The sequence below is a fragment of the Lolium rigidum genome, chromosome 1 (genome assembly GCF_022539505.1).
Source record: "Lolium rigidum isolate FL_2022 chromosome 1, APGP_CSIRO_Lrig_0.1, whole genome shotgun sequence".
NCBI lineage: Eukaryota > Viridiplantae > Streptophyta > Magnoliopsida > Poales > Poaceae > Lolium > Lolium rigidum.
The window spans coordinates 237,617,082-237,634,528 of NC_061508.1; the positions used below are offsets into that span (position 1 = coordinate 237,617,082).

Here is a 17,447-nt window from a genome sequence, read left to right on the forward strand (position 1 = left end):
TCCGCCTTCTGCTCTGCATGCTCCGCCCCGGAGGCTTTCTCCGGGTTAGCAGAAGTACCCTCGGCGTCCTTACCGGAATCCTTAGTGGGATCCAGTTGGACTGGGACGAAAGGAGGAGGGGCGGAGGAGAGGGGCGTTGCCATGATTGGCTCGGAGGTTGGAGGCGGAGTCGCAGAAGACATCTGAAGAAAAAGAAGTCGCGGAAAAAATGATTTAGCCGGATCCACATCGTCATCCTAAGGATCGTCCCTACCAACTACGACGAAGGGTTGAAGCTCGAGAACTCACCGTGATGGATTCCGCAGTGGTCGGAGTCGCCGGCGACGAGGATTTTGCACGGTGGCTCGCCGAAGTTAAGAACTCGACGAACTGTGCGGTGGTTGGAGTCGCTCCGGCGAGACTCCGGCGGGTTTTTCGGCAGACTCCGGCACGGCGGAGGAGGAGCTCGAGGGCGGCGCTTCGCAGAGAGGTGAAAGAGGGGGTGAATGGGCTGTTTAGGGTTGACGGTGGATATTTATAGGCCGCGGGGAGGAGATTCGTGCTCCGCATCCTGTGGTCGGAACGCAAGCGTCGCGCCGTTGGATGTGTGACACGTGTCCAAACCCTAAACGGTAAAAATGGCTAAGGATAAGTTACCGCGCGAATCGCGCGAAAATGGCGCCAGAATTGGCGGAACCGTTTGAGTCTTTTAAAATTCCGGGTAATCGCGCGAAGATAAGCAGTTCTCGTTCGCAAGCAGGGAAGTAACCCGAAAACATGTCTTGAACTATCGATGGATGAAGTCCCGCATGATGAGAATATTTTCCGACTAAAGGTTGGGAAAGAAGAAAATGTGAAGTTGGAGTTCTTCAAGTTTCTCCGCGTTACCAACATTGCCGGAGACCATGAGGCGTCAGCGAGGCGGAAACAGGAGGTGAAACTCGGAGAACTCTGGGGGCTACTGTTGTGGGTATACTTCATGGGTGTACCATCGACAGTGCCTAGATCCGGCAAGCCCGGGTGGCCCACAGATGGTGATGTGGCATGTGGCCCATCGGGCGGCCCGAGTCTGTCGTTGATCCCGAAGGATGAAGTCCGACCCGAGAGAAGGGAGCCGGATCCGACCGACCTCAGGAGGAACCCGGATCCATGAAGGCCCATTAAGGAACCCGGATCCGGTACGACGTACAGAGGAAGGCGGATCCTTGACGTGCACGCCAAGACATTGTACCGTAGTTAGGCAAACCTGTATCCGGCTAGGACTCTCCATGTAAACCCTAGATCCGTGCGCCTTTATAAGCCGGATCCCGGGAGCCCTAGAGGCACGAACACAACTCATTGTAACATCGCGAAAGCGCCCAGATAAATCCAGACAAGCAGCAGTAGGCCCTGTCATCGTGCAGGTGTTCCGAAGCTGGGTAAATTGCGTACCACCGTCCCGTGTGCACTCCGCCCTATGGCCCCTTCTTCTTTTCCCCCTCGTGAGGATCCCTCCTCCGAGGTACCGTCGATTAGGCAACGACACCGGCGGTAAGCGAATTCCTAGTAGTGCACAAGACTTACCAACGTCATCAATAATGTCAAGCCGGCTCCGGTAGGAGAGCGGCGACAACGGCGTGTAGGCGGTGGTCACTAGGTGGTAAAGATCTCGATGTAACTCTTACTATGGCTTTGTACTTTTTGTGAACTTCTATAATAAATCTAAAATTTCTCGCAATTTTTTCTAGCTATGCTCAGTTTGCGAAATGAAAGAGTCAAAAACTCTGGAACAAATCCGGTAAACTGGTACCGTAAAACCAAATGCAAACTCCGTTTGCGGTAGCTATCTGGTAGAGTTGCTCGTTGCTGTCAAGTCCAAAGCAACTCATCTTTGTACGCCGCGTAGAAGGTCCAGACAGACCCGGCAATGCTGGTTATTTCCAATCTGGAGTAGTCGAATTTCCCCGAGTTAAAATAACAAGTTAAATTTCCATAAATGACTCACCTTCCAAATTTCTAACCGACCGGGTTACGAAATCGGAGCTGTCTTGGTGAAAAAGAAACCCGGCGCTGCGCCTAGCCACACACATGGTTATGGTAACTATTGCACACGGTGATTTCTTTCCAAAAGTGCCGCGTTAATCAGATCCAAATTTAACAGGGGTAGCAAAAAAATCGGAGCTCTGCCGCCATTTATGGCAGCGCCTCTTCCTCCTTATATACCCCAGCTCCCTGCCTTGCACCTCCATCGCTTCGCATAGAGCCATAGAGCAAAGAGAGCGAGACAAGAAGCAGAGCAAAGAGCACCCGCCGCCGCCGCGCTTTAGGTTTAGCTTCCTCCCATGGCGCGCCCACCGCTCCTCGAAAACGGCAAGAAGACCAAGGGGCGGCAGCGCAGGGAGCTGCGCCGGGTGGAGGACAAGGAGGCCCGGCAGGTGACCTTCTCCAAGCGCAAGGCCGGCCTCTGGAAGAAGGCCTCCGAGCTCGCCCTGCTCTGTCACGCCCACGTCGCCGTCGTCGTCGTCTCCGAGGCAGGCAGGGCCTTCGCATTCAGCAGCTCCTCCGCCGACGCCGTCCTGGGCGGCTGCGGCGGCAGCGACGCCCCTGAGGAGGACTGGGAGGACCTGGACGCGCTGTGCCGGGAGACCAGGGAGCGAGCCGCGGAGGTCGAGAAGGAGGCCGAGCGGATGAGCGCCGCCGGGAACAAGGTGCTGGAGCTGCAGAGGCAGACGGGCAAGCGCTTCTGGTTCGAGGTCGATACGGCCGCGCTCGGGGAGGACGAGCTGCCGGTGTTCGTCAGGGCGCTCCGACGCCTCAGGGACAACGTCGGCCGCCGCGCCGATAAGAAGTAGGCAACTCCGCCGCCGCAGTAGAGAAGCCCGGCCTAGTGCTTCTGTTAATTATTAGGCTAATGCTTGCTTAGTTTGCTAATTTACGAGCTATACTAGGTAATTTAGTTTGCTTAGTTTGCTACTACAGTAGTAATTTAGCTTGCTTAGTTTTCGTAGCACCGTGTCAGTTATGTGCAACCGAAATTCCTCGATGGTTCAGTTATTTTATTTGTCTCCGCTCCTATGTTCTTTGGGCCCTAATTTAGTTGATCAATTTGATAGCACATTTTTAACTCTATTATTTTTGCCACAAATTAGGAGTATTAGGACATGTACAGCCCAAAGCGCTTATGCAGGCGCTTAGAACACAAAAATAAATAGGATGAAACAGGAAAATGCCTCTGCTTCTCTCTTTTCCAGCGCACGGAGCCAGCAGCAGGCGCTTGTGAGATGCATCCGCTTCTCACGCAACATGATGAAACTGTTAAGCTTCATGCACTAGCCACTTGAATCAAAAGTCCGAACTAATGGAAAGAGCTAGGCAATCTACTTGTACACTTCACAACACCCCCACTCGCGTGTGACGGGAGAAGAGAAAGTCAACACGTGAAAGAAGAAGAGAACACCGAAACAACGGTGGCTAAAGAGGGGGGCAACAGCAATTTTTAGGCTTAATTGCGAAAACCATGTGACAGCCAGGATTTGAACTTGAGACCTGGGGCTCTGATACCATGTTAAGCTTCATGCACTTGCCACTTGAACCAAAAGTCCGAACTAATGGAAAGGGCTAGGCAATCTACTTATACACTTCACAACAGAAACAATCAACAAGCGCTGGCGCAAGTTCTTGCGTCGACGCTAGGAGCGACTCCGGGGGAATAAAATCCTAGCGTCCCTAGATAAGCGCCCCGTTGTCCCTTAGATCAACTCAATGAACATAAGGAGTCGTTTGGAAGCCAGGCTTTCATTTCATTTGTAGCATTTTGAAATGAATACATGCATTCATTTCATTTACATTGTAATTTCAGAAATGGACACTTGTTTGGTTGTCAGACGAATTGCAAATGACAACATAATTCAATATTGAATTTGTAAATGGCTTCCACAAGAATTGCAAATGACAGGTCTCAGCTCGGAATTGTGTTTACCCATGGTGTTATTTTGCTGGATTTCCTAAATGAAATGATGACCCAATTCTGTAACAACCCAACAGCCCACCTATGGAATTTCAAAATGAATTCCAGAATTTCAGGCCTAAATGATGGATACCAAACGACTTCTAAGATTTGATGTTGAATTAGTTGTCGGCTAAAGAACACAACCGAAAACCAACGTATATGCTGCCATGTTGGGGCGTGGGAATAACTGAATACACTAAAAGTGTAGATCGGAGATGTCCACACTTTTGTAGCTAAACCCCACCCATGTACCAAAAAATGTAGATCGGGGATGTCCGTCCTTTTATAGCTAAACCCTATCCACCTAGCAAAAAATAATGTACTTCCTCCTTCCTAAATTAGGATGCCTATAGTTTCTAGTCAAAGGCAAACTTTTAAAGTTTGAGAAACTATATAAAAAATCAACATCTAAATTTTAAATGCACATAACTCAACTTTTGCCAAAAATCATGTGTTATTAGATCGACTTGATCAATTGATGCCAAATTAGTTGTTGACTAAAGTACACAACCTATAGCAAATATATGTAGCCACGTTGTGTTGGGAATAACTTGGTCGCCTCACTAGCCCGTCACCATAATGTCCTTCCTTTTTAGCTAAACGGCATCCGCGGAGCAAAAAATATTGTACTATTGCAACATCATTGTAATAATCTTTTTTTAGAAGGATAATAGTATAACCGTGCAAAAAAAAAAGATCGCAGTATTTCAGAAATTAATGCAACAAAAAAGTGATTACGCAACTATCTTTTTTCTAGAACTCATGAAAAAGTGAAAAATGGAGCGTGGTGCAGCACCTTGCAAGAAAATTCACATCATTTAAGCAGAAAAGTGTGGCAACACCCAGAAAACTTAGCGGCATCTTGCCTGTGTGGTTCGCAAATCCCAACCAAGTTGAGGGAACTTATATATACAAAATCGAACAAAAGCAAAATTGATAACCACGTATGATCGTCCATTGAACACCCAGACAAACTTTGCGGCATCTTGGCGGCTCCAGTTTCCTTGATTTGTCGAGAATCTACCTTGTTTGAGCCTCACGGGCGCTAGATCTGGTGACACTTTCACCTCTACCTCAAGCTTGGCATCCCAAATCTGAGCTTTACCTTGTGAATTCTTCCATGGCGGTTCGGGTTGAATGAAGAAAGAAGGTTTTGGTCATCGGGGTGTGTGGGGGAGGAGCTTATTTTGACAATAATCCTACACTTGCAGACTGCTTGGTGTTCCGGACTTAGCAACAGTGGTATGAAAGTGAGGTCGGCAGCACATGTGAAGTTCGGAGTATTACCTTTCAGGGTGAAAACACAAGGTCTGGCCTTAACTGGTTGTGTTTGGCAATATCCTTGTTGAAGGCTTTGTTTTGAGAGCAAAGACTATCTTCAAGGTGAAAACCTAAGATCTTTGATCGAGCGACGGCCGCGCTGGTGCACTGTTCCCTTATTGGAGGCATCGCTTTTGAAGAGTCTGATTTTCAGGTGTTGTCTTGGTGGTGGTTGTATTACTGTTGCTAGGGCTGTGATGCTGTAGCGGAACTTTTATTTCTTAGTTTTCTCTTTCTCTTTTTTGATTGTGTGCATCCATAATGTTTTAGGGTATTGCGTTGTTGCAGAGGCTGGGTGTAATTGGTATCCTTCGATATAAATATATAATCCCTTTATCGAAAATAATAGTTTCCTTTTGAACGTCTTGCACCATTTTCCTCAGGCTTCAAGTTAGTGGCAATGTTGTATCTATCTGTTTTGGAAGTTGAATGTGCGTGCCTCCTAGACTGCGTAATATTCTCAGGATTGCAGTAGGTATTGGACAGAAGCCTTGCAGGTCGCCCCAGTTAAACCCTAGCTAGTATTAGACAGCATGCCAAGGAACTAATTGACATACATTCACAGTTAATTTGGGAGACATACTCCTGTGTATCTGTAATGCTAGTAGAAGAAGCAGAACGCATACAAACAACAGTTTCTACACTAAGAAACTAGCCCATCCAGCTTCTCCAGCTATCCATTTCTTCTTCAGCAACAATAGAAAGTTCTGATCACCGCATATAGAACATGAGTTTGTATTTGTTTGTATTTCTTCTTCAGCAACAATGGAAAGTTCTGACCACATCCATCAAACTTGAGTTTGTATTTCTTCTCTGCTAATAGAACGTGCGGTTCTTCATACATCTTCCTTCATTCTGTAACACAAATTCAGAACCTCCAAATATACGCTCCCCACAACAAAGAACAAAACAACATTCAAATGGAGAACTCCAAACAAAATGAAGTGAAAGTCTCCTGTTTTGAAAATAGTCCCAATCCGGATTGGTGATGGTGGTCAAGGTTCTGCCTCTACACCATCCTCAAACGGCAGCACCGACACTTCCACAATGGTAGAAACTAGTGCGATCTCCTCCGCTGCACCGAAACCATGACAACATAAAAGAAAGGGAATACACGCAGGAAGAATAAACAGGTTTTGGCCTTTTGGGGGGCAGGTGCTTAGTAAACTAAACTGGTTCTTCTTGCCCGATATCATACCAAATTTACTAATTTATGCATGATTGATTAGGCTACCGTACTTAACAAATGCTCATGGGCAGTAACTAGCAGTAATGAGCATGTACTACATCATTTAACAGGGCTATATCGTTTTTCTTTGGGTACTATATACTACCACATATATATGATTATCACCATATACCAATATACACAGCTTTATAGTAAGCACTAGACCGGAGGCTACATGCAAATGTAGTAAGAAAGCGGAATGAAAAAAAAACACTATATACGCTCCCTATATTTTGAAATGCATCTTATACATATTTTAAATTTCAAAAAAATTGAAACAAAAAATTCGCACGTACATCTTCACGTGCTACGCGCTCACAAAGTCGTTTCATAAAAAATGAACTTATCATGTGACGTGTGTAAAAAAGACAAAATTCAGTGCTGAAAACAATGCTTTTCACAGGATAAGTTTTCTCTTTTTTACATAAGCCACAAAAAATATTATTTTTTCGTGAAACTTGACGCATACACATATATTATGGAGATGTACATGTAGAATTTTTTTTCAGAATTTTTCCACACTTCGAAATATATTTTGTTGGTAGAGGGAGCATACGCACCCGGGAGCCGAATTGAATTTCCGCTATATAAGTCAATAACAATCCAAACTCGACCAGACACTATAAAGATTATGTTACAACTATGAGAACTGGGATCCATACTCAACAGGAAACTCCATTGACAAATATTTCCTATGTATCGTGGCCCAGATGTAAACTTCACTTATACTTTGCAAATGTATTTTGGCTAACTTACATCATTAGCAACACTATAGTACTTTTTCCTTGTACTGGGACATTCCTCTAATAGTGTAGAGTGTAGACGTGCTGCAGATGTTAACAGAGCACTGCAAACACTCTGCTTTGCGTAATTAAATTTACTAACTATCGGCTTTAGCAGTATAGATGTCAATTGAGCATTGCAAACACTCTCAAAGCTGCAAAGTGCTCTGTTACCAGGAAAACGAAATTTCAACAATAGCTCTTCTGATGCCGTAGATCAAGCACACTCTGAACTCTATAGGTGTTTCTTCAGATATGATGCATCATCACAAAATAAGGATAAAACCATAACAGGGAGCAATAATTTGTTCCAGCTGGTGATCATGCCATATTCAGATTCAGCGGTAATCCAAAGCGTAAACGCGTAATGAACACAGAAAGACAAGCTCACGAAAGGCAGTAACTAAAACAATGGCAGCATCGACACTAGAACAATGGCAGAAACCAGTGCGATCTCCTCCAATGCGCCGCAACCATGGCAACATGCGAGAAAGGGAACAATGGTGCGCAAGAAGAAGGAAACTAAACTGGTTCTTCTTGCCACGTATAACAGAAAATTCACTTATTTTATGCAAGGTTGATCAGGCTCAGGTACTTAAGAAATGCTCATGGGTAGTAACTAGCAGTAATGAACAGATACTAGAATCATTTAACGCGGCTATATCTTCTCTCGGCACCAATATGATTACCAGCATATACCAATATACACAGCTTTATAGTAGGCACTAGACCGGATGGTATATGCAAATGTAGTAAGAAAAGTGGAATCTCTACTATATAAAAAGGAGGAACGTAATCTGTTTCCTCCGGTATGGGGTTTCGTCAAGCATATTTTCGAAAAGACATTTTTACCCTCCCACCTTGCCTCAAACAAATTCAGCACGGCAAATAAAATAGGCAAGTAAAGGAAAGTCCAGCGCATTCCAGGAAAGGAAATTATTCACCACGGCAAGTAAAGGAAACTCCAGCGCATTACAGGTAAAGGAAAGGAAATTATGGCACAAATCCCAGGAAACAATCACGTCCTAGAAAACCAAATCGCAGGCTATAGGAAAGGGAAATTACACCATTATGTCAGGGCTCCAGGGAAGGAAACCGCCCATCCATTTCAGGTATCTCCATCAACCAAATCGCAGCACTATAATTCATGGCTATCGCAGCACTATAATTCATGGCTACAGAAAAGGAAAATTACACCGTTATGGCAGGGCTACATAGAAGGAAACCGCCCTGCCATTTCAGGGATCTCCATCATTGAGGATCAACAATACCGGTATATACATAGTACCTTGAACCATTGTTATGCCGGATAACTCACAGGATCATAACCACACCTCTTGCTGTTCGAAGAATTCCCCAACAGAGAAACAGCGGATCAACAGAAAAAGGTATCAAATTGTATCTATTTTAGTCTCATGCAGATCACCAGCATTTTGTTTGAAGAACTTCCCCATCATGTGACAATCTGCACTAATCATGGTTTGAACAAATAGTTTCATATCTTCACTGAACATTGCTCGTCAAGACGCAATAGAAGGATGGAACGATGACATTTTCTTATGGCGCCGCATCACATTATCTGGGCTGCCTACAAATCATGACAGGTGATAATCCATGGCATAACCAAATCGCAGCACTATAATTCATGGCTATCGCAGCACTATAATTCATGGCTACAGAAAAGGAAAATTACACCGTTATGGCAGGGCTACATAGAAGGAAACCGCCCTGCCATTTCAGGGATCTCCATCATTGAGGATCAACAATACCAGTATATACATAGTACCTTGAACCATTGTTATGCCAGATAACTCCTGGGATCATAACCACACCTCTTGCTGTTCGAAGAATTCCCCAACAGAGAAACAGCGGATCAACAGAAAAAGGTATCAAATTGTATCTATTTTAGTCTCATGCAGATCACCAGCATTTTGTTTGAAGAACTTCCCCATCATGTGACAATCTGCACTAATCATGGTTTGAACAAATAGTTTCATATCTTCACTGAACATTGCTCGTCAAGACGCAATAGAAGGATGGAACGATGACATTTTCTTATGGCGCCGCATCACATTATCTGGGCTGCCTACAAATCATGACAGGTGATAATCCATGGCATAAAACGTATTGACCATATCTTGTCTACAGTCTCGCTAACAACAAATGTGTACTTTCTATATAGCCACATGTCAGGATTCTTGGTGCTCAAATTTATGCGGTGGTGGGATGGTCAAGAAGTTGTCCGAGCAAAGGGCACGGTCTGTATTGAAAATACTTACTATTATTTCTCTTCGGCAGTATTGACGTATAATGCATTTGCAGGTTGGTTACGCCCTGTGGAACAGAGCGGTGGTACACATGCTTTCATACAAGGATAACGAAAGTGGAGCCAACATCCCGCAATTTGTTACAAATTTGGTCAAACTACTAGGATCAGAATTTTTTGTTTGAAAAGGTTGCCGGTTTGGCTATTTTGAACAATACCAGTTTATTGTTTTTTATTGTGTACTCCTATAAAAGAAACTAGCGGATCTGATTTGAATGTTGGATGCTATATTTTACTATCCCTATATTTTTATTATTGGAGATCTAATGTCATTCATTTTTAAAGTGTGTGTACCAGCTTATGCCTCTGATTGTTATTAAAGATATATGCTCATATGGGGCTGATTTTGTGGGAATGAGGTTGTAAAGTAAGGCGGGTGCCAGTGAATCCTCTTGTATTGTCAAAATAATAGTAGCAATAGAAATGAAGAACTCTACCTCCACATACCTTAGCAGTTGGTGTAGAACAAGCAAACGCTGAAAAATAAGTAGGGATGATGAAGCACAGGAAGTGTGCCTGCAAAAATGTACAAAACACGTAGGTGAAATGGGTGGTATTCATGAAAACCTGATGACACATTCAGTTTAAACTAAGACTGAATTTAATCAACATGAAAGGCTAATCTAACCATGCTGAGCCAAGTTCCCTAACTTACCGAAATTTTAATCAACTTTTTGGAATCAACCATTAACAATTACATTTGTACGAGAGCGCATGCAGTTTATACAATATTTAACAGGGATGGGCACATGTTCTTACTATGGAGAGATTGCAAAGAACACATAATTAGGGATTTCAACAACAGGGTAACACATAATTGGACGGTTAGACAAAATATGGGAGAAGTGATACAAATTTGTTATCATCGTCGATTGGGGAGTGAAAGAAATTGATAATTGTTAGCCTCAAAAAATACTGTAAGATATTTAATTTTAACAGGAACATTGTTTATGCACCTGTTAAAGCATCTAACTATTTATAATGTTGCCGGGAGTCTGAGTATCATTTTTTCAAACCAAATTATTCTTAAAAAACTGCATGCTCTATTCTGTTTATAACCTATATATATATAGTTCTGATTATCAGCGTCTTGGAGATTATTTATGTTTCTGATAAAATATTATTACTGAATGAATTAGGCAAGTTTTCCACATTACAGTGATAGTACATAATTAGTGGTTTGGGCAGCAACTATCATATCGGCAGAGAATGGGGCACAAGAAAACATTGGCTTAATTAAAATACCCATCTATGAGCCCAATCAAGAATTCGTGCTACATGGCAAGTTTCATGCATTTCATTGATCTGGGAGATGACATTCCTTCTACATAAACTTATATAAGGAAGTTGCTTTTACATCACATCAGAAGATTGAATAATAACTCAGGCAATAAAAGAAATTGCTTACCCAGATTATGTCGCATGATTGGTGGTAATTAAGATTACAATAATCACCTTCCAAATATTCGGACCCTCGCCCATAATAGGCTATACTCCTCCGACAGAAAAATAACCATCCCCCCTTTCCCATATTTCGCTCCACTCCATCGATCAAGTCAAAACAGCAACCAAGAACCGACCTATGCACATCTACGACGGTGGCAATTGGTAGAGGTTGTCGACGTACCAATTTGATATCAGGGTTCTATTGAAGGTTAGCATACTACCTTGGTAAATTAGCTGTCAAAATTTTCCACGTCTCCAAGTTGCAATATGTTCATGTTCACACAAAAAGGATTTTACTGAAACTGCAAAGTGAATGTAATGATTTTCCCGCTTTGGGATTAGAATATCAAATAAGAAACATCAGCATGCATCCTCTTTAGGATTATAATGTCAAATAAGAATGGAATACTTACACGATAACATGAAGCATGGGATACACTATTGTATAAACAGAATTAATCTTCACAGTTCCCACTTGCTACATCAGATTTTCTGTAAAATAACAGGAAGCATGGAATACTTAGACTGAACTAATTTACTGTTCAACATGCCGAATGCTCAAAAAAACATTTTATTTAATAATTCTTCCACGATACACTAACTATATAAAAAGGAAAAGACCCACAGTTAACAATGCCAAATGCTCATAGGAAGAGATATTACACTATCAGTTGAGTTAAGCTACATCTGCAGTTTTAACTACAGATGCACGAACCTTATTTATCTTGCTCAGACTATTCCCCCCACGTGATAAATCAGGGAAACTATTGAGATTTTGTATTTAGTAGATCCAATTTTCTATAAGCTTATAACCAACAAAGTCCATTCTCATATCTAACACTGAAAAGACAGACTATGGTCCAAAAGGGTAACAGATGACTACCTGTTTGAACATCCCTGATTTGTATACAATTTTCATAGTGAGTTGTGAATTATATATGTGCATTGACAAATGAATTTTGAGGACCCCTGCCAATCTTAACATTGCAGATGGATCCGCCGACACGATCAAGTGAACGTACTCCTTTCAAAGATTTGTCCAACACCATCAACGCCGATGTAGGAGGAAATCCAAATATGTTTTGGCTTGATTAAGTCCACTGCAAATAATTAAGAGCATTGTGTAAGATGATTATCAATGTACAAGTAAAATTAGCATGCTTACAATTCTGCAATGCTTGCTGCCTCACCATATGCATCCTGAATATTTTGTGGCAGCCTATGGAGAAATACATTTGATATTCCTCCTACGGCAACAATGAAGGGTCCAGTAGCTAATGTCAAGATGATTTTGAGATATCCTGGATAAGCACACCCAACTATCAGGAAGTTGATCCAAAATTAAGAGTAGTCTGCAGCTCAGGTGGCATATAGCTTGGCAGCGACAAACTATATTGTACAAGTTCAGAATTTAGAACAACATTCACCCTCTTGAGATAACCTACTGAAAATTCCAGCGCTGAAAACACAACACAGTGGATGCAAAATATTATCACATAGCCCACTCGCAGGTTCAGTGGTAAAACTTTTGATCATGTATGTCATGAATCAGTCGACAATTAGAGGAGAAAATTAAAAAAAAATAAAAGATAGTAAGTTTGAATTGGTGAAAAATATCAAAACACAGACATGATGAGAGATTAGAGAGGTACTGTCATCAGCATTAGTATTGGCTACCAAGTGTCTACGTAAAAGAAATGGAGGAAGCAACTATCACTTGAATATATACATCAAGAGATAACCAAGCATGAGATACTCTATTATATCATCTCCTTAATTAACCAGAGGAATTCAGTATAACTTCAAGATGGAACAACTGGCAGCATGTGTGTTCAATCCGAAACATGTGTGTACATCATGGCAGGAATACTCTATTATCAAAAATTCGAACTACAACAACTAATTATGTCAATGAGTGAGCATATTAAACTACACACCTAAGACAAAATGTGTCCATGAGTGACCTTTTGAGTCACTTTGCAGGCCGTGGCACACACCTTCTCACTTTGACCAGACTGAATGAGTATTAGACATCACTCAACACTTGACTGACAATATCACCATTGTTTCCATAGGTATCAAAGAAACTCATGTCTTGGTTTAGCAAGATTTGGACATACTTTCATCTTATCACTGCTTCTTGCTTCTGCCTTTCCCCAATCAAAATGCAGCATGAAACCTCTGTAATTATACCAGAGGTGGTCAAATATGTAACACAAGGGTACTGTTTAGTGATTTCTATAAGTTGCTACAGCCTCATCTTACCTATCCATCCAGCAAAGAAAACACCAATGGCTATACAGAGGAAGTATAAAGCTTGTTGTAGAGCCAACAAAAAAAAGGGAATTTTTCAAACACAGACAAATAATCCGGTAGAGACAAAAGCTAAGACAGGAAGAGATCAAACTAAGTGAGGAAAATATACAATTCAGAATTCAGAATTGCATTTCTTTTCTGTACATAGTCTATCCATTACATAATTTTATCATGTCTAAGCATATATATAAATACTCGTTGCACACTTATATGTGAAAGAAAAGATTCACCTATGTTATAAAACAAGGAGGCTTTTCTGAATATATGCAATTGCTCTCCATATAATTTTTTCCTCTCCAACTCCTCAACAGTTATAGCCTACAAACGGAAATTGAGCTTGTAATTTTATAACCCAGAAATAAATATTGGATAGACGCGAACCGAGCAGTGTGGGGCACGAAAAAATACCAGTGACCAGTCGCGGGCGAGGTGGGCAAGGGCGTCGATCATCAAATCCGGGAGCATGCCGTACTTGGGCCGCTCGAGGAGGCTCGCAGCTGTGGATTCGAGGAAGACCAGGTCTGAGCCTCTGCCTCCGCCGACGGGAATGAAGGAGAGCCGAAGAGGAGAGGGTTCATGACGCAGTCGATGTCCTCCTCCAGCCTGAGCTTCAGCACGCTCGCCGCCTCCACGGGGTCAATGAGGGCCCTCGGAGCAGCGTGCTAGCTGGGGTCGCCGGGGGCCGCCGATGAGCTGGGCGGAGCGAGCCGACATGCCCCCACCTGACCGATTGCGGCGATGAGCGGAACATCCATGGCGCCGCACTGTATTTCCTGGGCCAGCTAACGCAGCGGCCCGGACAGCCTCAGTCGCCTCCACATCTTGGAGCTGGAAGAAGGGGTGGCCGGCGGTGCGGTCGATTCGCCGTGGAAGACGAAGGCCCGAACGGTGGCAGGGCGCGCGGCGGCCCGGCCTCAGTCGCCGCCACGGCGCGAACGGTGGTAGGGCGCACGGGGCGGCCCGACCTCAGTCGCCGCCCACGACGCAGACTTCTGACGGAGGTGTGGTCGAATCGGCGGAGGCGTCGTCGGCGACGAAGCTGAGGCAGTTGCGCTGAGGCGAGGCATGGGTTGGGCTCTATAGTTTCCTTTTTTCTTTTCCATTTATTTTTTAAAAGATAGATATCGGTTTAAGACGAAGCAAGTCAGAACCTGATTTGTCTCCTCGTTAGAGGAGCTAGTTTCGGCAGTGTATCTATCCAGCGCAAATACACACACTGTACGAGAGAGGGGTAGTCTGTGTGTATTTGTGTTTTAAAATCTTAATTCAAAACCATTAAAACTTCTTGATAATTTGTGAAATACAAAATTTATCATAAAAAATATCATGAAATTTTAGACAATAAGTATTTTGTCTAACATTTCTGGGTAGATACATCTCACTCGGTATCATGACTACTTAAAACTTAGTTTACTAGACTAGACATCAACGTCGCCCGACTCCAGCATGTGAAGGAATGAACTACAAATGCAACACAGTGGAGGTTTTAATTCTAACAAAAATCATGCGCCTAAAAATCAAGGCTGCGACCAAATTGCGTACCTAGATTCATCAGGCACGGGCCACCGTCGAAGAGAGGGCCACCGTCGAAGAGAGTAACATAGCGGGTGGGGACTTAGAGGAATCGCACGACGGAGGGCGCGGTGGGATGCCTGCCTTCCGTTTCTGCTTTGCCGCCGCGACGGGCCCTCCTGCCTTTGATTTCCGTAGCAGCGGGGCAGCCTTGGTCATTCACGGGATAAGTTGACGCATTATGTTTGTTTGTCCAAAAGAAAGAAATTTTTAAAAGTTAGCTTTCAATAACCAGTCACGGTGAATCTAAAAAAAATATTTCACTAATTTTGAAATAACAGAAAATAAAAAAAGGTCGCGTGCTAAAAAATGCTCACTCGTAACAAAAATAAATCGTGCATTAGAAAAAATGTTCATGTTGTCCAACAATTATTCACGGACATTCAAAAAAAGGTCATTATTTTACAAAAATGTTCTATGTCCAAAAAAGGTTCACCAATTCCTAAAACAAGTTCATGCATTTTAAGAAATGTTTTTGTGTTGTAAATTATATATGTGCATTGAGAAATAAAATTTAAAGACCCGTGGCAACGCACGGGCATTTGTACTAGTGAAGTTAAAAGCAACAACAATCCAATTTCAAACTCGACCAGGCACTATAAGATTATGTTTAACTATGAGAACTGAGATCCATACTCAATAAGAAATTTAATTGACAAATCCTTCCTATGTATCGTGGATCACATGTAAACTTCACTTATACTTTGCATATTTATTTTGGCTAACTAACAACATTAGCAGTTTAGCACTATAGTACTTCTTCCTTGTAGTGGGACATTCCTCTACTGGTGTAGAGTGTAGACGTGTTGTAGATGTCGAATGAGCACTGCAAACACTCTGCTTCACAAGTTCACATAGTTATTTTTGACTAACTGTCTGCTTGCAAACACTCTGAATTCCGAAAGCTGGCAAAATGCTCTGTTACCAGGAAAACGAAATTTCAACAATAGCTCTTCTGATGCTGTAGATCAAGGACACTCTGAACTAGATGGGTGTACCTTCAGATCAGATGCATCATCACAAAATAAGGATAAAACCATAACAGGGAGCAATAATTTGTTCCAGCTGGTCATTCCTGATTATGTCATATTCAGATTCAGCAGTAATCCAAAGCCTAAATGCGTAAAGAACACAGAAAAACAAGCTCACGAACGCAGTAACTAGGTGTTATCGCCAGATTTTAACCAAGTTAGAAGGTGGGCCGCGATGGAGATGGGCTTAGAGGATATACACGTAAAATATTTCTGAATCAGCCTTGTACGAGAGTTTGTGCTAGATTGCCCGTGTATCTGTACATTATGGTAGATTTAGAATTAAGAGATAGAGTTTAGTCCGTACGAGGTTAGGGTTATTCCGAAAATAGAAAGTCCACGGACTATAAATATGTACCTAGGGTTATTGAGAAAGGAGGACGATCACGTTCACAACAAACCAATCTAGGCGCATCGCCACCCCTTGTTTCGAGGGTTTCTTCCGGGTAAGCGCCATGCTGCCCAGATCGCATCTAGCGATCTGAGCAGCATCTTGTTTATTCGTTGTTCGTGTTGCTCGTACTGAAGCCTTGTTGATGGCGAGTAACACCATTATCATGGATGTGTTAGGGCTAGCATCTGTACTTCTCTAGTATATTTGTTTAGTTATGCTACCCCTGGATATCTAGCTACCCTTGCACCTATCTTAGGTGTAAGGGCAGCATCTTGCTTAGTCTTTATTTAGTAGATTCGATCTGTTATGGTTGTTCCTTGTTCTTCAAGGATTAGTTTGATATCCATATGGTTAGGCCTTGCAAACGGGTTGAATGATCCAGTAGTGCGTAAGGTACGGTTTGCTGATCCTAGAGGAGACGTTCCGGGAATCAACTCTATGTTGGTTTTTAGGCCTTTGCTAGGGCTGGTTTTCTGTTATCTTTCGTATCTGCCAGGCTCAACTACGTGTAGGATGTTCCGGTTATGTGGTGAAAACCCTAGATCATCGTAGATCGTTTTAACTCAGTTTTGATCAAGCAGGACCACCATGTTATCGTAAATCCAATACGAATCATGGGTGGATCGGCTCCTTGAGCCGATTCACAGGATTACCTGAGAGCCGATCGAGGCTCGTATTTAATGTTTACGTGTCTACCATGCAGGAAATTAATCGAAGCAATCCATCACCTTCCTGACCAGGTATAGGTCAGGTGGCACGCCCTTGCACCAGCTAGGACGTGTGCCGGAGCATTGCGGGCCGTCGCCCGAGGGACCAGAACCCACCAGCAGTTCTGGGAGCCTCCCGGCTCTTCGTGTTGCTCTTTCTGCTCGCCGGTGGGTTTTGGCAGGCAACACATTCTGGCACGCCCGGTGGGACCTTCTACATCAACTGCGTCAACATCATCTGCAGCTGAGATGGCGGAGAAAGCACCAGTCACATACGAAGAACTGACTGAGGAGCACAAGAAGAAGTATGATGAGCTGAAAGCTCTCTTCGAAGCCGATCTCATCGGCTCTTTCGAGA

General features: G+C 43.2%; 1 protein-coding gene and 1 long non-coding RNA gene across 5 annotated transcripts; one reads left to right on the forward strand and one right to left on the reverse strand.

Annotated features, from left to right (window-relative positions):
- The first annotated feature begins 2,300 nt into the window (after window positions 1–2,300).
- LOC124656358 (truncated transcription factor CAULIFLOWER D-like) lies at window positions 2,301–2,810 on the forward strand. Its single transcript, XM_047195122.1, has one exon. The coding sequence runs from the start codon at window positions 2,301–2,303 to the stop codon at window positions 2,808–2,810; it is 510 nt and encodes a 169-aa protein (XP_047051078.1).
- Window positions 2,811–8,260: 5,450 nt separating this feature from the next.
- Window positions 8,261–12,528, reverse strand: LOC124691554. 4 transcript variants are annotated; one of them, XR_006998997.1, is made up of 5 exons: window positions 12,260–12,528; window positions 11,032–12,093; window positions 10,071–10,139; window positions 9,084–9,260; window positions 8,288–8,472 (listed from the first exon to the last, which is right to left on the reverse strand). It is a non-coding gene; the product is annotated as an uncharacterized LOC124691554 (long non-coding RNA). The 4 variants fall into 4 exon arrangements; XR_006998993.1 differs by lacking the exon at window positions 12,260–12,528 and having other exon boundaries at window positions 8,261–8,472; window positions 11,032–12,146; XR_006998995.1 differs by lacking the exons at window positions 8,288–8,472; window positions 12,260–12,528 and adding an exon at window positions 8,925–8,970 and having other exon boundaries at window positions 11,032–12,146.
- Window positions 12,529–17,447: the final 4,919 nt, after the last annotated feature.

What these genes read in the sequence shown, in the direction of transcription:
- LOC124656358 (XM_047195122.1), top strand. Translation starts at nt 2,301, where the DNA reads ATGGCGCGCCCACCGCTCCTCGAAAACGGCAAGAAGACCAAGGGGCGG.